The 21486-nt window shown below is 36.7% G+C and overlaps 1 protein-coding gene across 5 annotated transcripts in view; it reads right to left on the reverse strand.

Annotated features, from left to right (window-relative positions):
* Positions 1-5384: 5384 nt before the first annotated feature.
* Positions 5385-21486, reverse strand: part of MINDY3 (MINDY lysine 48 deubiquitinase 3) — a 60249-nt gene continuing 44147 nt past the window's right edge. For all 5 annotated transcript variants that reach the window (XM_069775929.1, XM_069775919.1, XM_069775913.1 and 2 more), the window contains 5 exons: positions 17035-17107; positions 16087-16159; positions 11011-11098; positions 7688-7759; positions 5385-6458 (listed from right to left, as the gene is read on the reverse strand). In XM_069775929.1, coding sequence (XP_069632030.1) covers positions 6309-6458; positions 7688-7759; positions 11011-11098; positions 16087-16159; positions 17035-17107 — 456 coding nt within the window. In that variant the 3' untranslated portion in view covers positions 5385-6308. The remainder of the gene's footprint in view (positions 6459-7687; positions 7760-11010; positions 11099-16086; positions 16160-17034; positions 17108-21486) is intronic.

Below are 21486 nucleotides of genomic sequence, written 5' to 3' on the forward strand. Positions count from 1 at the left end.
CCACCTAGCTTAGTTGGTTTGAACTAAATTTAAAAAAAGGAAAAAAGTGCTTCAAATGGCTATCAGTGCTAAAACCTGTATGGAGAGCAGGGTAGAATCAAAAGAAGGAAACCTTTTTCAAGATCCTTTTACCCCCAAGGTGTTAACATACAGCACTCCCCCTGTCCTTACCCTTTTCCTTCTTTTTTTTTCCTTCATATAAAGAAGACAGACATGAGTGTAGGATATTCCAAATCAATTCAAAGAGATAAACAAAACCCCAATCTTTTAGTTTTTTGAAGGATTTGCAGTGTTTCCCTAAATAACCTGGACCTGTTCTAATCCCTGGAAGCTTATTCCAGGCCTTGGTTTCCTCAGACATTAGAAATGTTTGGACTGGACATTGTGATCTGCACTGCTCAAGAGGTAAGCAGCTGCCCCAGTTGTTGGCAGACTGAAGTTTGGTCTTTAGCATACCTGTGGCCTGATACATTAACTGCTTTGAATATTGAACTTAAAAGTCTTAATAGGCTCTAGAACCTGACCTGAAGCCAGGATGGAGAGCTTTTATAAGAACATTTAGCCAAGAGTCCAAAAGTCATTATCTACCCTGCAGAATAACTGGAAGGTCAGACGTGGGACCAAGTATTTTATACAGAAAAATACAAGATTCCTGGTGTGGATTTCTACAGCTTGTATCATGTGCAGTTGGTGAGGTTAATATGTCACTATGGTCTTTCCAATCTTAAAAAATAGATCAGTCAAAGCTTCTGTGGTAAGCTTTGCCAAAGCAAAACTTCAATATTAGTATTTCATAGAAGACTCTGTTATGAAAGCTTTAATCTTATTTATGCCATTATTTAGTAATGTACCTGCTAGCAGAGGAAGGGTAAGTATTTCAAGGAATCATATGGGATTTTAACATAAATCTTGTCAAAATTAATGACAATTTTACTGTTAAATTTTTTCAAAACATGGCAGCACGGAAGCTTAAGTGTCCAATTCCCATGGAAAAGCTTACCTTTTCTCTTAGTTGTTTTCTAGTTTTGTTTCTGTAGGCAGGAAGCCTTTTCCTGAACTGTAATTGAAGCCATTACTTAGACAGTATTTTGTATTGATTATCCTGTCACAAAGCAAGAGGATAAAATGAGGATGTGACCATGTTCTACAAAGAGCATGAATTTGTGGGATCTGAATTCAGGATGATATGCCAACAAAGGATGTTCAGCATTCAGTTCTGAACCTTACCTCTGTGAACATGTCCAAGTTAAAAATCTTAGCAGAAGTAAATCGTACATGAAAAGCATTAAAGCTAATTTGAGAGTGAGCAGACTAAATCTGCTAGCAATCTAAGCATATAGCCTGTGAAAAAAATGTTTCTTTTCAAGAGATCTCATGGAAATACTTTTTTTTTTTTAATTAGTTGTAAGTATTAACAAGTTTAATCACATGAAATCAATGTAAACCAGAGTCTAATTAGCCAGTCTACCATCTTGGTGAAAGCACAGACTGGCTGCTTAGTGTGCGAGGCCCCGAAGGATGGAACAGTAGGGACACCGCAGGGGAGGCTGTGCATGCGTGCAGTGTTCATGCTGCACCTCCTAGGCTATTGCAGTCAGCAGGCTTGCAGCATAATACTCGGCAAACCCACAACGGAGTCCGAAGGTGCTCTCCAGGGCGTGCCTGATGCTATACGCTAAACAGCTTTCCTTGCAGTCAAGGGTATCCAGAGTAACTGTCCACAGGCTGGCTGTAGACAGTCGTCCAGCTGGACAGCAAATGCACCACAGCATGCATTGCGCTAATGGAGGTTCTTGTTCTTGCTCATGAACTGTTGTGTAGACATAGGCATTTCACTACCCTAATGGATTTTATTTCCGTATCACTTGCCTGCTCCATCCAGGCCCATCTTGGGCTCCTTTGCCCTAAACTCATCCTCACAAGGAAGAGAAGAGAGAAAAAAGAAGCATACAGATGGATCAGAGAAGCAGAAATTATAACTGTCTGAAAGATAAAGCCAAGAACTTCAACAGAAGTATTCAAAAAACAAAAAGTGCCCTGCGAGTACTTAAGTGATTCACTGTTTTAAAGGGGTCTTCATGTGGATTATAACAAGGATATTTACATTTGGATTTATACTGGCTGCTTATCTTGAATGGCTCAGGCTTTAACAAAGCAAAAATCTATTTGTTAGCCTTAAGCCTTCAAATATAACTCAACTGGGCTAATATGAGGCACTGGAAGTAGTCTTTCCATTATTTATTTAGGTAATTTATTTAGAGTATCTAACTGTAAACTTCAGTATACATCGAAGTGGAAATAATTTCTGTTTTACTATTCAACCAGCAGTTGACGCCAGTACCTCTTTTTCTCCTCACCTCTTTGTTATGAAAGTGAATTTAGAGCAAAGAGACACCAACACATAGCTGAACAATTTTCTGTCTCAAAGGACTTTGAGACAGGAGTGGGAGAACCCAGTTTTCCAGACTGACTATCAAACGGCCTGCTAACTGTACCATGTTGCCAGCTAGGACACTAGTTGTCTCCCAGAAGATACTGACCTTTCCTTGGCAATTAAAATTGAACCATTGTGCAATACATAAAAAATCATTCACCTAGAGTATTAATCAAAATGTCATTTAATTGTATATTTAATATTATATTGTATATTCATGTGCTTTCTTACAGTTAGCATTATCAATTTGCTCTGGTTAGTTAAAGCATGTATTTAATCCTGTAGAGTGCTCTGGTATTACTTATCAACTAAGTCTCAATTTGCAAATTGCAATATATACATATATATATACACACACACACACATATGTAGCCCATATATTTGGCACTTAGAGCAGAACAACCTGTGAAAATTATATAGTTTTCTGGTCATTTTTCTAAGGAAGCAAATCAAAAGTACCAGATATTAATGCCCCACATATTATAAGTCTGCCTTCTAAATAGCAATGCTCTTTTAGGGAACAAAAGGTGAATTTCCATAGTCAGAATCTCTCCCATCTTGTTCATCAGGGAGGAAAGGACAGAAAAGTTCACATGGCTGACGCTCTCAGATGAGCTGGCTAAATTCCATTAAGCACTGCTAGTTCTATTAAGCACTGTTAGCCTCTGTAGTCCAAAAATATGTGAAGTAAACCAGAAGCCAGGCCTCAAACAACTGAGCAGTATGAAGGAAAAAAGATACAGAAATAAAGGTTCTTATACCACACCAAGCATCAGCTAAATTCCTCTGGAGTATGGCAGAAGTTTTAATCAGGACTAATGCTTATACATAGATCTCACACCAGCTGGGCTTCTAAATGTCTTTTTTTCTGTGAGGTAGAACATAAATTGTATCTGAGAGTGGACTAGAAAAAGGCTGTTTAACAGATTCAAGCTATGATTCAGTGCAAGCTCTGGTGTGAGATACTCTGCTACAAGCCAAGACAGACACCAGAATCTAGGAGAAAGAGCAAAAGTGAATTTTCACCTTCTAAGACATCAGTGCTAGTCTGCCTAAAGACATTTATCTTAAAAGTGTAAAACCAGCTAAAGCAAATACCTATCAAGCCTGAGTATTTTAGGAAAAGTAAAGTTTCAAATCTGCCGGGCAGTCCAGATTAAAGCAGATTCTCTTAATTAATTATCTATATACTTTTGAGTAGCAATACTACTTTTGCACAAGTCTTTTAGCATTAGGCCCCCACAGCAAGAAGGAATACTTGCGTTCTAAGATGAATTAAGAATCTTTTCAAATTATTGTCATCTGAAAAGGAATTATTTTTTCAGAAAAATAAATCTCAAAAAGAGGTAAGATACACTGCTGTCAGTTCTGCAGTAAGGAATGGTCACGGTAATTTCAGAAGTTAGGTTTTTAAATGAGTCTTGATTGAACTTGTTTGGTAGCTGGGGGAGGGATGGGGCTGCAGCAGTGGCCTGTGTGAGAAGAATTCACCAGGAGCTGTCTCCATGTTACACAGAGCCAGTTCCAGCTGGTTCCATGATAGACCTGCCGCTGGCCAAAGCTGAGCCTGTCAGCAAAGCTGGTGGTGTCTCTGTGATAACGTGTTTGAGAAAGGGTAAAAAATGCTGTATGGTGGCTGGCAGGAGTGAGAACATGTAAGAGAAACAACCCTGCAGACCCCAAGGTCAGTGAAGGAGGGGGAGGAGGTGCTCCAGGCACCGGAGCAGAGATTCCCCTGCAGCCCATGGTGGGGAAGACCATGGTGAGGCAGGCTGTCCCCCTGCAGCCCAGGGAGGTCCACGGTGGAGCAGATATCCACCTGCAGTCCAGGGAGGACCCCACGCCAGAGCAGGTGGATGCCCCTGAAGGAGGCTGTGACACCATGGGAAGCCCACGCTGGAGCAGGCTCCTGGCAGGACTTGTGACCCCACGGGGACCCACACTGGAGCAGTCTGTGCCTGAGGGACTGCACCCTGTGGAAAGGACCCACACTGGAGCAGTTGGTGAAGAACTGCAGCCCGTAGGAAGGACCCACGTTGGAGAAGCTCGTGGAGGACTGTCTCCCGTGGGAGGGACCCCACGCTGGAGCAAGGGAAGAGCATGAGAAGGAAGGAGTGGCAGAGATGAAGTGTTATGAACTGATCACAACTCCCATTCCCCATACCCCTGCCCTGCTCAGTGGGAAGGAGGTGGAGGAGTTGGGATTGAAGTTGAGCCTGGGAAGAAGGGGGTGGGGGAGGTGTTTTTAGTTTTGTTTCTCACTATCTCTATTTTTAATTGGCAATAAATTAAATTTAATTAATTAATCTGTTTTGTCCGTGAGGATAATTGGTGAGTGATCTCCCTGTCCTTATCTCGACAAGGAGATAAGGAGCTTTTTCATCTATTTTCTCCCCCTGTCTTGCTGAGGAGGAGGTGTGAGAGAGTGGCTGGGTAGGCATCTGGCAGGCAGGCAAGGCCAACCCACCACAGAACTATACTGTTCACCCATTTCCAGATGTAAATCCAACAGATACATTGTTATGTAACAGATACAACAGAGGACATATCCACAAGTGTCACACAAAGGACGTTCTCCTTCTACCACTACTACATGATTTACAGTGCAAATTCTTCAACAAGGGTTTCTCCCCCCCACTTACATACCTCATTTTCAACCTAATCAGTTTGTGCTCCTGCATGATGATCATTCTAGAGTCCTATTGTTATTTACACATGAAAATAAACTTTTAAAAATAAATAATTCTGAATGTGAAATTCAGCCCTGCTGGCAATAGCATACGCTCTGCAATCACAGTTAGAGGCAATAAATTATCTTTTGTTGTTTGCCTTTTTTTTCCCTGAGATGTGTTCAACTCAAAACCTGACATTCCTAAACCCATGTTCCCTTTTCATCATCTTAGAGAGGCAGTAAACAAGTTTGATTAAAACCAAACTTAAAACATCATGATTTGAGGAAAAGATTTTATTTTAGGGCTAACAAGTTGATAATAAATAAAGGAATATAATAATGTAATAACAGATGTTCTCATGCACTTAACACATACAATAACGGTGGCTTACACTTCTTTTTGGACAAATTGAGAAGAGGTATTTGGCAATATAAGTTTGAACAGTTTAAAGATTATAGAACAAGAAATTCTTTCTGCTGTTTTTACATTTCTTTTATACAAATTCAAATAAATATTAATACATCTATTTTTCCTCTGATTTTCTGTTCACTTTTAACATGCCCGATAACTAAGCCACGGTAATATACAACTGCCAAGAAAGAGTATTTATGAATTATACTTATTAATATTCCTAAAAATGTATCATATTTATGTCACATTGTGCAAGCTCTTTAGGTAAAATTAGATTTTAGGAAAAATTGCAGAAAATTTAAACTCATTAAAACATATCCAGTGCAAAGGCCAGTCTAGTCCACATATTATGGTACTGTAATGTAAGCCAATATAATTTAAATAATAAAACATGCCTATATGATTCAGAGGAAGCTGAATATGTTTTATGTTTTAAAGATCTGGCATCTAATATGCAGATTCTGCAATATCAGACATTTTACAAATCTTCATGAGATGGCAAAACAATGTTAAGACTTTATAAGTAGGCTTTTTTTTTTTTTTAGAATAACTCACATTAACAGTACTACAGTGGCCAAAAAAGACAAACTATTATAATAGAAATCAATCTGATTAAAAAATTAAATATTCCAATTAACACTGAAAAAGTGTTTGTAATCATTATTTACAATTCATCAATGATACCAGTGTATAACTTCACACAGTCAAAGTATACCACTTTCCAAGCAAATACCAATTCTTGTATCCCCATTCAAGGATTCAATAGTAGTATGTTGCTTATGCGCAACATATCAGTTTAAGGAAGGAGATCGATCTGTGGTCCAGAGTAATTCTATATATGGCCATTTGGTTTGCAAGCAGCGTTTTACTGGAGTGTCGTCGGTCTGTAGCATTGGTTCTTCAAAACCCATAACAACTGCTGTTCCTTCTACATACATGACCTGTCAAAATAAAACCAATTATGTCAGCCTATGTTTGTTTAAAAACTCTAAGATGAGATCATTGTTTTCACCGGGTTAGGAGAGGATTTATTATGATACATTGGGGTTTTTTTACTACAAAAATCAAATCCATTAAGTTTTATATACTTTTTTTTAAAAAACAAAATGAGGTATGAAATTGAAAAACCCTAATATCTTTGACTCAAGTGCCTGAAAATCCTGATCAGGCCACATTCATTTGACTGTTTACTTCAATAGACAGTAAAGGCCAAAACTGGGGAAAAAAATCTAGGAAATGCAATGCAAAAATTCTGTGACAACAGATCCTTCTATTACCGTTGCAGTTGCAAAGTTTGATATTGTTATTTTATAAGGACAGTGTTCCTTAGACTTAACTTTATGGAATTCATTTTCCATAAAATGGAACTTCTGTTGCAAATCAGCTCTATTCATAAAACAGTATTTAAAATGCTATAGGCAGAATCCTCTGAAAACAAAAATTTGCTTAAAATTTTCTTGATTATGTAAATATGTTCAATAGTAAAGATAAACACATCTTTGAGTGCTTTTGCCTACATTTTGGGGTATGAAACTGCTGGAGATTTCACAGGGGTAATTTTAAAGACCTAACTCCAAGCTATTCCAAAGACTGAATATATACATTTTCTCAAAGAGTCTTCTTACTTTAAGTAATTTTTGTTCCCTGTGTCTATTAATGTCTTATACCCTTCTACTGTAAATGCTAATTCAGGAACTAACTTAGAAGCAGTCATGGGTATATCATATATACCCCTCCTTCCAAGAAAGCCAAAAATTAAACAGGTCATTTTCATCCCCCACTAAATGGTTCCAAAAAATACTGATTTTTGATGCAAGTCTGGACTACTAAAATATTTCACTAAAAATTCCAAACACCTCAATTTAGATGTAGGGTTACTTATAGAAGTTGCAGTTTGTGTTACATCTCCATTGTATAAGCATGAGAAGTGCTCTACTCAAAATGCATAGCTTAAGAGATGCAGTCTAGCCAACTGATCCAGTATAGTAGCTAAAATACGATCAGGAACACAAAGCAGTCTCCAATTCCAAATATATCATTTTGGAAGAAAATTATCAAAATAATAGTTTTGTAAAAAGTCTGTTTCAAGTTAAAGTACTTTGCCTGTAACTATTGTCAGTTTTGCATACTAATCGTTATTAGAGCCAGATTTATGTTTCTTAAATCTTACCTTTTCGTTATAGTTAGATTGCTTCAGTCCATTGTAATGGTAAACGGTGAATGACTCTGAAACCCTAGAGTCCTAGTAGAAAGAAGACAGTTAATTTCTTGTGACATACACATCACACCTTGACAGCCTCTTCTCTTTACAACCAGACAGATGCATTTAAACAGGAAGACCCAAGGAAATTGTAAATAAATACAAAAGTACAACTTGAAGATTTTGTTCATTTTACCTTTCTCATCAGAAATAAAAAAAAAAGATATCAGTAAATTGATGGGTAATGCCCCCAAGAGCAAGTAATGATTTTCTGTGTTCATCTGGACATTCTGAACTACAACTTCAGCACTGACCATGTAGAAACTGTCCTAATTTTTAAAGTCAGGCTTCTTATGTAGTAGACATATTTGTGTGTATTTATGACTGTTCGGATGCTACAAAGTTAAATATTTCCTAAGGACCAGATCCAATCTCCAACCCTCCATTTGAGAGCTAAAAAGTAATTTATACCCACACCTGCCTAACTGTAAACTAATTGTGAAGACACCTGTTCAGCCGAGGCCTAACAGCAGATGTACTGCAGTTGTCAACCTTTACCATTCCAGGTGTTTAAATGCTTTAGTCCTAAAAGGACTGAAAAGCTTTGCGTTTCACTGAGTCAGGAAACACAAATCAGGTGTAATATCATCTCTTTTATGGCTACTGGACCAGGGTCCAAACAAAAGCTTATCTCTTTTTTAAGTACATGAAGGTAAAGGCTGGAATGAGAAGAAATCTGCTCAGGTTACAGTACATCCATCAGATTACAAAAAGCCCTCATTCATTTTTCTCCTCTCAAATGATTCAAAAACCTTATCTCTGTATGGGTCTCTCACAGCAACCCAGGCTATTCAGTGGAGGGAAGGTGGTGAAAAGAAAGGTAAGCAGTAACTCTACTTACAGAAGTTGCTTCGCAGTCATAAATAAAATCAAGCTTTGCTGGGAAGTAAAGAGTACACTTAACTCTTTTCTGTGAGGAAGGTATGCTCACACTGAAGGAAAGGTAAGCGCTGCTTTCCAGTTCCTGTCCCATGGATGTTGGGGATTTTTGTGCAGTGATTGTTTCCCAAAAAAAGGGCTACCGGGGAATTCAGGAATCCCCCTCTCCAGGTGACTGCCCTAAGCACTAAAGAGTCAGGCTTGCTCTCTCAGGTTGAATGATCTTTGAGTATTTCTCTTCTAAGCCAACAGCTTTGAAAAGGAAAGCTGGGATACCTTTCTGCTTTTGAGGTGGAGTTTAGTACTTTCCAGGAGAGTAAGAACAGGGGTTTGAATATTCTCAGCAAAGAAGGATCTCTTGAGCACTAGCTATGCGTTCAAATATTGTATAAAGGGGAACATCAACAATTCCAACCATCACTGGCATCTGCTATTTCCTCACAGTATTTTAAAGACAGACATTCATTTCTGCAGAGTTTCACTTCCAGAAAAGAATTCTGAACAAGGTGTCAATACAGGTAAGAGCTCCTGCTATGTCATCCACAGAGCACAGACAGATTGGACAACCTATCCATGCCCTCAGCATTCATTAACTGATACTGGCAGGTCCCAGTCCAAAATGTGCTGATTGTTCAGAGTGCACCCTTAAGGCAGTAACACTTCCCATGTTTTGTGCTGGAGCCAGCGAAAGTTCAACAGCACAGGCAAAACTGAGTGGTGGGGAATCATGTGCAGCAGGGAATTAGTACTTGACGGACAGGCATTGATTGACATGAGGGCTCCAACTTTACAGCAGGTAGAGTTCCTCCACCAACTCTCTAGGTGACTAAGGCAGGGATCTGCCCATGATTCCACTATGCTCCCTTCTACTGCCCTTCTTCAGTCAGTGATGCCCTTCAGCAATGGGCAGCAGAGGCAGCAGCCCCATATGATGGCTGTTTTCTCCTCCAGCTACCTATGGCCCACAGTACTGGACAGTTTAGGCACAGCCAGTTATGGAGGATGTGCTTTGGCTTTCTGAACTTCATTCTAAGCATCTGGGGCCTAAAATCAAGCAGTGGAGTATTCCAGATTTGCAAGTGTAATATAATTGTAAGAAGAAAGCTTAAATTATATCAATTGTATAGGTATTTCCACTTCTGGATATACAAATGAAAGGAAGAAGAAACAGCTGGCAAATACACAATGCAGATGTAATTCTGTAAATCCAGAGAAAATGAACACTTTAACTCCTCCTTTTTCCTCTAGATGACCAATCATCTCTGAATGATATATTCAGTCACTACCATCTTTTGCAATGCAGTTCTAGGGTCTTCTGAATGACCAGATCGTTTAATGGTACAGAATACTACACCCAAACAGTGCTGCACAACCCTTAACAAAAGAAGTCTTGCTGAAGACATTTAAAAAATACTAGTTTCACATCTCCTTGGTTTTAAAAATTAAGCCATATAGTTTCAATGACATGTTAAGCTGCAAAAGCCTCCAAAGAAGTACTCATCTCAGCCCTTCTCTTGCCTCCACCAGTCTACCTTTCTGTCCCTGGGGAAACTCTCTCTCTTCTGCCAGTAAGAGCATTTGTATGGCCATGGAACAAGCCTCCACATACCAACAAAGAGAGCTCTCACCCAACCAGTTCCCTGTTCTGGTTTACGACATATCTGTACAAAGAGGCTCCTGGTGGCAGGAGGGAGGCAGCATGAGGGCACGAAAATGTGACCCAGGGCAAAGGAAGAAGAGGACAGCAGTGCTAGGTTAACACATGCTTCTCAGCGGTGATGCTATCTTAATGAATATATGGAAGAGATTGAGAGTTTGAAAGTAATTTTCCATTACCCTGGTAGATATTGACTTCAACATATGCTAAACATAACTCTATCATGACTTTTTGTTAAACTGTCAAAATTTTACATTATTAGAGATATACATAAAAATAGTTTTAAATATGTTTGTAACCTTTTCCCATTTGCTAGCAATTACAGCAGACATTTGTAATATTGATAAAAACAGTATGTTCATTTATTCTCTGAAAAACCAAAGTCAGATGAACTTTCTGTGTAGGGAACCAGTTCAATTTCGTATGCAAAATGTTTATATATTTCCTGCAGGTTAGAACTTGTCACTACAATGGAGTTTCCTTCCAGTGTAAAGCTGGCAAAATCATGGAGACCTTATGCAAAATGGAAGTCTACAGTTTGTTGTGTAATACAAGAAGTTATTTGCAGGTCAGCTGTGTCAAATGAATGCAATACTTATTATTAACAGTAGCTCTGTGATAGCGATAGAAGTGTTAATAAATCTCAAAGTCAAGCAGAATAGACAATGCTCTGCAGCAATAAAGCTATATTGATTACCTGCTCAGGGAAAAATTCTTGCAGAAAGGGACCCAGCAATATGATGCCCAGTCCTTCTGGGTCTAATTTGGTCTTCATGAGGTTTACACTATGACAAAAACATTGAATATAAAAGTATGAGTAAGACTTTTTTATTCTTGCATGACTAAGTTACGCTGTGCTACGACAGTACTGGCTGCCAAGTATAGCAATACTATTCTAATTTTAATCGTAAGTGACAACTGCACCAGAATGGCATGCAAGCTGCCAAAACACAGTTATTTTTAAATAAAAGTAATCTGTTATTTTAAATTAAATAAGTGATAATTCTGAAGGACCACCATATTTGGTAAAATAATTTGGAACCCATATAATCTAAAACCAGGTTTACAGCCCAAAAGGCGTTTTGCTGTCTTGTAAGCATTCTTGAACTTAGATACGTAAAACAGTCATCTTTTAAATACAGCTTTGTAACTGCCAAACAACCTGTTTTTAAATGGAGATTTGAAAAGCCGCCAAGATTTTCTACGTACACTGAAATAAAATTAACAGATACATTTCTTATTTACATCATGTCCTTGATATCAAAGAAGCCAAAACCAATAAATAATGAAAATATTAACAATACTAATCTGAAAGCCTTACTGCATGAATATGGTATAATTTCAAGTCACTACAAATGAATGTCAATTATAACGTTATATTTCTATTTAAGCAATATATTTCTACAGGCATCAGATCACTTAAACATTTAGTTGCATCTACCTATTGTTTTGCCTAAGTTACAAGTTGTACCGTATACAAGAAACTCGTCATTGGATCAAGCCAACAGAGCACCTTGCCCTGTATCCTGTTTCTGACATTGGTCAGTAGTGGATGCTTACGATAGAGTACAACAGGGCAAACATACAGTGATATCCTTAGTTTACCCTCCCCATTTCCAGCTGTCTGCTGCTCAAAGACATCTTCAGTGAGAGGCAGTATCTAAAACACAAAGATATATATTTTTTCTTTCCATGCATGTGCCTAATTGGCTTTGAGCCCATATACACCTGTGGCATTTAATAAACTCCACTCACAAAATTAAAATTAAACAATGGATTCTGGGAATAAGTATCTCCTTCTGTTTTGAACCTGTCACCTGATAATTCAGTTTGATGATACTTCATTTTTGTATTGTGAGAAGCAATTAACAATCATTCCCTATTTATTATGAAACTCCTGGTTTTAGAAACCTCTCTTACATGTCAATGTTTGTCTCTCTTTTCCAGGTTGAACAGTCCTAACCTACAATGTTCTTTTTTAAGATGGAGTGAAACATCATGCATTTATACAATGGCATAATTCCTGGAAATCCCACTCCATATTTCTGTCTATCACCAATTATCAGTTTAAATCTAACATCTGTTCTCTGAATGGTAGTATCTAGTTCACAGCCCAACAGTGTGTATGTAAAATCAGGATTGTTTTATCCCCTGTGCAATCAATCTACATTTACTGTATTGAGACTTCTCTGTTACCCTATCTTCCAGTAACTGCTGCTGCTCTTCCACCTAATTTTTTAGTATCTCGAATACTTTTTTATCAGCAGCAAACTATCATATTAATCCCTACCTTCAAATTCTCACCGGTGCCATGACAAACTTCACAGACCTAATATAAATTCCTGTAAAATTCCTCTAATGATCTCCCTCCATTAAGAAAAATGACATTTTTACCCTTTGGATCAGTTATTTATCTACAGGAAAACCTTCCTTCTTATCCCATGTTTACACATTAAACATTTACATGTGAATTCTCCCCAGCTTGGCTTTCAAATCTTTTTCTAAGTACTGTTGTCCATTTGTCACCTTCTCATTCTGGTTCTGTCTGGTACCAGAAGAGTTTACAGTGGTATGTAACCTAAAATAGTTCAGCAATTTCATTCTGATGTTTCTTCAGAATTCTGGGGGTTTTACTTATCTTGACACTTCAGACTCTTAGTTACTCTAACCACCCATAAAAAGGCTTAAGTGTGGAAGCCTCCCTGTAATCTTCCCCAGTAAAGATGAAGAAGAATTCACTACACTTTTCTTACTGACTTTGAATACTTTTTCATATTGGGGATCACCTATCAGAACTACAGATCTCTTGCAAATCTCCTGGTTCTGATGGGCTTAAAAAATTATTATTAGCTTTTATTTTGTAAATTTGCAGATTAGTCTTCAGAAGATTTTAACTCTGCTTTATTTTGTATTTACATTTAATGTTCCATTAATGTAGATTCTTCCTTATTTTTTTCATGTAGGCATTACATTTGCCTTTCAGAAGACAGCCTGAGCTTCTCATAGCTGCCTCTTCTAGCACCTAGGCCTTTAACCACCTAGGTCTCTTTCATCAGGGGCTGCAGGCAGATGGTGTCTTTCTAAGGTCTTTTTGATTATTGTTGCATGTAAGCATTTTATCCTTCTGGCTACCACTTACGTGTCTTCATTTTGAAGTAGCTTCCTTTCTTGGTCCTAACATAGTACTAGTAGTAAATTATTTAGCTGCTTTTTGTTTCTGCCTCAGTACACACAGAATACGTTATGCAATTCTTAAGAGAGTGGCTCTGTTAAGGCCCTTGGAAGAGTAATTTTAAAATTCGTAAAACTGAATGTGATATTCTATAAACTATGTTAATTTAATATCTTAAAAAAAAAAAAGAAAGAAATTTCACTACTCAAGTGAAACTACAACTGAAGATTTGCAAGATACTGGACTTTAATCCTTCTATTGCTTGTTCTTACTGCTCTCAAAATACAAAATTTAAGATATTTCAGTAGCTGTCTGAAACGTGCTAAATTCTTGAAATACCGTAACAGAGTTGTAGAAACATTGGGCTTGTAAATGGAACAAAGGCAGATTTAAGTAAAGATAATTTTGAAAATGCACTTAAAATTAAGTAATAAAATTAAAGCAAGGTATATGCTCACTAATGAAATACAAGAACTGTTTAAAAATGCAGAGCCATACTAAGTTTTTAAGTATGGACAGTGTACAAAGTTAAATCAATTAAGCAGCAGGGGAGATTTAATAAAATTCGATTGCTGTGTTTCAACTGAGACTTTTTCATTCAGCAAATAGCTAACACTGTTCAATGTTACTGATATTACAGCAGAGCTACCAAAACAAGTGTGAGTACATGCTTCAGTCACTTCAGTGCGAAGAGGTTATGAATGTTGGGGTGATGATACCAATGGTCTTTGTACTGTTATGGCTGAGAAGTGTGTGGGGACAAAGGCCTTCAGCACTGGTCAAATAGACCGATAGGATAAAATATTTTAAACCAGCTAAACCTAGATTGACAGAGGTACTCACAAATTGGTGCCCTAAAGAGTATCAGATGGTTTTTATAAACAAATGGACAAAACAAACAAAAGAGCTGGGTTCTTGGATGTATTTACTAAAAGACTAGAAAATTTTACTAAAATCACATGCAATGGCATTCAGTACTGGAATGGCTAATCCACCTTTTTAATTCATGTCTGCACTACAAAGTTTTCCTCTCTATAATTCTTAAACTCTAAGCAGGTCTGATTGTTACTCATCTTGAGATTCTGAGAAGCTTAAAGCCTTGGATTAGATGATCACAAAGAATTTCCATTTAGTTCTTGAACTAAAAAATGTAAATAGTACACTTGGAAGCAATGCCTTTAATTTTACTTAAAAACAAACAAGCAAGCAAGCAAGCCTGTATGGAATTTGAAATGTGTTATTTATACTTGTGTTGCACATTAAATAGATGGGACATCTAGAATTCAAAACAGACTAGGTCCTCAAGACAGTAATATTGGACATTTTTATTTAAGAGGAGATGATTCAAGACTGAATATTCCATGGTTTGATCATGGCTTTTCAATATAGCAGGCCTCCTGACTGGCTCTTCCTACATCAATTTATATCTGATGTGCTACGCACAATAAAATAGGCCAGGGCTATGCCACAAACACCCTGAAGGCCAAACAGCCAAATGGAAAAACTGCTGAGTGCAGAAAGAGGTTTTTTGCTATTTATTGAGGCAGCAGAACAAAAAGGCCAAAAGAAAGCTTCAGGCCTATTAAACTAAGGCTTTTTTTCTTTCCGTCCCTTTAAAAAAAATCTTTTGCAGATTTCACCACTTACTGACATAATATGAATGCTAGCCTTTTTGTCTCATATTTTCTTTGGTTTTAGTTTCCTGGGTGTCTTTTGATTTCAATTTTCGCTCCTATTCTCCACAGAGAACACCTCAGTAAACTTTGTCGCACTTTGTAACATTTGAAAGGACAGAAAATGGCATCAATCAAATTTCAGATGGCTGTGGTAAGTAAACTTGCAGTCTCCACAGTCTTTCTACAGGAACAATCAATTTAGACCCCAATAAACGAGACCATATATTTACGAAAGAGCAGAACCATCTTTTGGAGATGTAAAGACCTTCAAGCACATAGCTGTCCTTCCTGGGTTAAGCATTTAGTGGCAAAACGTGGCAAACTTTGACAGCAAAGGTTAACTGCTGCCACTGAATATTAGTCCTGTCTGTCCACATAAGATCTTAAAATAAATTACCTTTTTCATTTGATAGTTTTAACTCTAATCCTAGAAATCGAGGTGTCATTTCTGGAAACAAATGACAATTATAAACACTACAAGGTACTGAGTGTGGGTGGAAACAAAAGTGTAACTGAAGCAGTTTCAGCTTCAAGCTCTGTAGACAGATCCAGTGGTAATCCAATGCTAATCTGCCTCTGAATACCTTGATTGTTTGGCTTTTTTGTCACAGTTTCACCCTCATTAACATACAGAAATATATTCACAACTATCTCCTCAATATATAGTCATGCAGTAGGTCTGAGGGTTTTTTGGCTGCTAGTTATCACTACCAAAGTTAGAAACATTTTCTCCCATTTAATTTAAAGCTGACTTAAACACTTCAAAATAACATTCTGTGCCCAGAATGCAAGCTAGAAAAAAATCCAGAAAAAACCCTAAATTGTAATTGATATGTGGTTAATTGAATCCAGAAAAAAACCCTAAATTATAATTAATATGTAGTTAATTGATACTTTTGTAGCATTTACATTTTATTATACTTACTATTCAGGATCTGAAACAAGGTCCAGAGCCTTCATTACATCTTCTAGCAGAGTGTCAGGTATAAAACCATTATCTGAGGAAGAAGCAAAGCTTCTCATTAGCAAAAGATACCAAACGCTTTCCAGGAGTCCAAATTTTACTCAAAAATACAAATATTGCATATCTCTAAAATTTGCAAACAAATGGTGAGGTTCTAGAAGGAACATAGTTTTCAAACACTTCTCTCCCACTTTAAAAAATGAGGAGCGTAATACAGAAACTGTGGGTTTATCATTCATGCACTTAGAAGCTTAATACTTGCTAAGAATTCAATCTCTTTATAGCAATCTCCATCTCTACTAGATACCTTGGGATAATAACTGTACAGTTTTTCCCTTTTGATTAGTTAAAATAGTACCTGAATGTTAGACATCCTCTGTTTTCCAAAACATAAGAAAATTTTCTGTGTATGCCACATACATTCAAGAACAAAATTTCATGAAGAATGCAATTGTAGTGGATCAGTTATTTTATGAAAATGTAATATAAGAGAAATCAAATTATATTTAAGCTTTATGTTAATTACAAAGAACATTACAAGGTTGAAAAGCTTATGCTCTAAGAACTCTACTTCCTATTGTGCAATGTTGTACTCAACTTCCCTTACTACAGAATTCTCAGAAAATTTCTTCATGTCACTTGTAGATTGACTACTGTATTGAAAATTTCTTCTCTTAAGTATTTAATTCCTCTCTTAATCAGCTCAGGTATAAACAGCATATTACCCTGGCACGGAATTTAAAATGGATTTGAAAGTGCAGTATGTGGAACAAATTTTAGAAAATAATGGTCCTATTTTTGAAGAGATACCCTACACAATGAAGTATTCATTACTGTTTGGAATTTGTCTCTACTGAGTGAGTACATTTCAATTAAAAACTCTTATTGCAGCAGAAGTACAGCCCTTACCCTCAGGGTCATATGTCTGGAAAACCCTTCTAGCTTGTTCTGAAGGGGCTTCAGGAGCAACGAGGGCCATATCCTTAGGTAAAAAAAAGAAAAAAGAAAGAAAAGAAAAAAAGAAAACTTTCAGAATATTCTTAATTCAGATACAGATTACTAAGGAAATATTTAGCCATCCTATAGAGGGTTGGACCTTATATTAATGAAAATTTAATTACAACAAAAGAAAAAATTAAGGTAATTTGGCAATGATAGCAAAGTGATCAAGAAATGTGTTAAAGATTATTCTACAAACTTCTAGACAAATTTTATATAAGTCTTTTCATGCAGATGTTGTGGCACAAAAGCTAACTGGAGACTACATGTATTATGTGGAGATTTATAGTATCATTCTTTGTATCTGAAAACACACATATATGTACCAGTGAAATTTATTGAGTGTACTGTGCATACACTGAAATGTATAAAAATTATTTAGATAGAAAGCTGTGATAGAATGTTTTGAAGTCCATTTCACAGACTGGCAGAACATAAATTTGTTAGCTGCATGAGAAAGTATGATTTCAACAGTAGCTATTGTAATGCTTTTATTTATCCAAGACTTTTTTCATCTCAAATACAACCATGCTTTCCAAAACATATGCAGAGGCACACATCTATGTCCTATTGTAAAACCAGCAAAAAGCACAGCCCTCTGGTTTTATGCCAAAAAAATTATTATAACAAAAGTGAAATTTTAAGTTATTCATGAGAAATGAAAGGTGGCATAAAGGGTAAGAAATGCACCTGTTCAAGACACCCTTTAGTTTAAAAAGATACAAAGATTTGATGTTCAAATAGAACATGAAACTCCAAAATAGAACTCCAAAAACTGCTCACTAGGGGTACTTAAAATCCTACATCTCCTCTTGCAAATTTACAATCACCTATGTTGTTTTTCACATAGAAAGGAAAATGAAAAATTTGGTCAGAGGGAAACACTGCATTTGACCCCCTCTATAGGTTTTCTTCCTGTCAAAGTCAAAATGTACTGTTACCTGCTGTGCTATCAACAGTAAACACAAACCCCCAGAAATAGCAGCATTAACATTACTCTGAATAACATTAAACCCTAGGAAACTTGCTTTTGTTCATATTGTATTAAGTAAATTGATTTGTTACAAATCAAAAAGTTACCTTAAACTTATTTATAAAGTATACATAACCTTTTTTCTTTTTATTTCCAGTTCAGCTCAACGTTGCTTTCTGAAGATGACTTAGATTTTCTTGAAAGAGAAAATCATGACAACATCCTCTCATTATACATGTATGCGCTAACAGTGAATTTCAGTCTAAACCATGTAACTCTGTAGTACTTCATCTGAGGTAAGGCACAGAAAAAAAATCAGAAAATGTAGAATTAAAAGATGCCTAATGACCTACTGTTCTTTTAACAGATTAAGAGAAATGCTTCAGGGAAAGAACAGAAGCAAATCATACATTTGACCAGAATTCCACTCTCACCCAGTTTCTCCTAAGAGCCGACTCCAAATCAGTCAAGGATTTTAAGTATACACCTAATGGCATCCAGCATATACTTAAAAACTTTCCTGAATGAAAGCCAACTGCCTAGGACACACCAACAGGGATAACATGGAACACAACATACACTTAAAATTAACAGGCAATGGTTTTACTTTGAACAGATGAATGATGCAGCTATTACTGGCATAAGGTGCATGCAATGGAGATTACAGAGCTCCCCTCATTTCCATGTACAGGAGAGACAAAAATTTAGTATTATACAGGATATTAGACGAAAAGTTAGGAGATATCTGCCCTGTCTTCCAAGGCTCTAGATCACCAGCCCATTATATACTTTCACTCTTAAGGGCTACTCCATTGCCCCTTGAGCACAATGCAAACATCTACATTACAAAGTGATGCAGTGCATGGAGGGATGGACTGGGGTTCAATTTGCTGTGATGTATTAAGGGGTATCCACATTGCATCTTTACTGGCAACGAAGTTTGTGCCAAACATCACTCCCAGAAGCACACCATGCAGAAGCACAGCCAGTTGCTGGAAGCCCTTGTGTCCACACTGCAGGCAAAGCACTCTGAAAAGCCTCCTAGTCTGCAACTTCAAGTGTTGGCTCCACCAGGAGAGAAAATGCTTTCAGCACAGCTGTAGGACACTTAATTGCATGCAGCAGGGTTCCAAGTCTAGATGCAATGCAAATTTGCACCAAAAAGCAGCTCTCCAACATGCTAAGTCGCTAATATAGGTGGATCTGGTGAATCACATCTGCTAGAATTCTCCTAGTTCCTGAGATGCAATAGATTTATCAGGACTAAATTACTTCTGGCTCCAGCCTACTGCCTCTCTTGCAGCACAAGAGCCACCTTTCACTGTGACTGGACTGCAGAGCCCATCTTTAGGTCAGAAGCAGGCTTGCCTGCAGGTAACCTCCTGTACTATGTGACTTCTCCAATCATCCTGTACCCAAAAAATTACCAAGTGAGAAAGTGTACAAAAGAAACTAATTTGAGAGAAGTCCCTTTGTCCTTCTAGTCTCTCCTAGTGAGAACAACTTGTTAATTGCTTGCTTAATATACTGGAAATATAAACCCTACATTTTTATATTAATTCAGGATCATAACAATGTAATTTTAAGGATGTACAAATATAACTAATTTGGAACAAACCCACTATTTAACAAAAAATATTCCAATGATTTTATAAATGAATGGTAACTAGTAGAATACTTACAGAAAATCAATACTTGAGCAGTGTATCTTCATGTTTACGTATGTTCTAAACTTTTTTTAAAGTACTTTGCAGATAAAGAGACCATACCGCTTTAATAACCATCTACAGCTCAACACAATTAGTTTCATGATGACAAACGATGTATGAAGTTGTGCAGTTGTTGAGTATATGCTCTGTTATAATGGGTAACACTTATGTGATCATATAAGGTACAAACATACACTGTAAAATTTGATAATATGTGACCAACTTTTAAATAATTTGGAATACTCCAGAATTGGAAAAGTTTCATTTTGGGGGGGTCAGTATTACAAAACATACTAAGTAGGAGTAGATTTCACTATCAGTGAATTACAGTAAACTATTGCAAATAGGTCTCAGTTTAAAATCAAAGATGCTATGGCATATAGAGCTTATTAACAACACAATGATCAGTGATTTCAATACTCAGGATTTAACTCTAAAGAGGGGATATTTTTATGGTAGATTCTTATTAACGAATTAGCAGCTCATGGAGCCAATGTAACAAGAGAGAACTCTTAAAATTTCTATGATATAGAAGGACATAACCAAAGTCACTTCCAACTGCACAGACATATTATTTCAAATGCAAACTACATAGCTCTACTTTGGTTTACGAGTATGCAGTTCTTTCCATAAAATCTTAATGTAATCCAAGAATAAAGACTTGGATCACTTGTGTGGTCCTCCACCCCCCCCAAATTATCTTGTTAATGTAGTACTTTCCAGTTTCATGTGATGCAAAACAGATTTTTTAAAATAAATCTCCTGCAACTACCAACAAATATTTTTTTGATAGTCCAGTTGCAAATAGTGTGTATTCCTGTTGGCATTTTAATTTTCCAGGTCCTTAGTTATTTCAGTGCATGTGTACATGGGAAGGACTTAGAGAATAAGTCACTGAATGCATTACTCAATACTGAAAATTCTCCATGTCTTTCAATTGAACTTTTAAATATGGTAAAGCCTCCCAGTTATTACATGTTAACACTTTTTATTCATTAAATGTGATTTACTGATGCTCTAAGCAAGTCATTTCACAAGGAAACTTAAAAAAGTTTCCTGCCTTGGAGAGATGACCAAAAAATCCACCCCTCTTATTTTCAAAATAATTCTAACTTTTCACTGAAACTGTTGTCCTATAAATAGTTAAAAAAGAAAGACTTTAATCCTGTATATACAAATCCAAGCATTCTCTAACTTAGCATGTCATTCATTTCCAGTATCCAGAAAACTTTAAAAGTTCAACTAGTCCATATATTTGTATCTAGGGAAAAAAAAAAGTAAAATACCTCCTTCAGGCAGCAAAGCTGAAAATGTGACAAAAATCTAACAAAAACATACTTCAGCTGCCCAAGCTGATATTTCATTATATGTGCCAAAATACATCCCCCACCCAGCCTTATGAATTGTATTTTGATGTATCCCATGCATTGAAAGTTCCATATAAGGGAATCCCATCAACAGTTAATTATAATTGTTTCCAACACTAAGTACAACATGTCCCAAAAATCATGTTTCACTCGTTGGCTCTTGCGATACACAAACAAGTAATTTTATATTACTTTGAAAAGTTATTCTCATCAGTAGTACCAGTTATTTTAAGATCCCATGTTTACTCTCAGAAGCAAAAAACACTCTTCATAAGTTTTAATGAAAACATTCCAGAAGTTTTCATTCTACAAA

Source organism: Haliaeetus albicilla, chromosome 2 (assembly GCF_947461875.1).
Source record: "Haliaeetus albicilla chromosome 2, bHalAlb1.1, whole genome shotgun sequence".
In the NCBI taxonomy this organism is placed as follows: Eukaryota; Metazoa; Chordata; class Aves; order Accipitriformes; family Accipitridae; genus Haliaeetus; species Haliaeetus albicilla.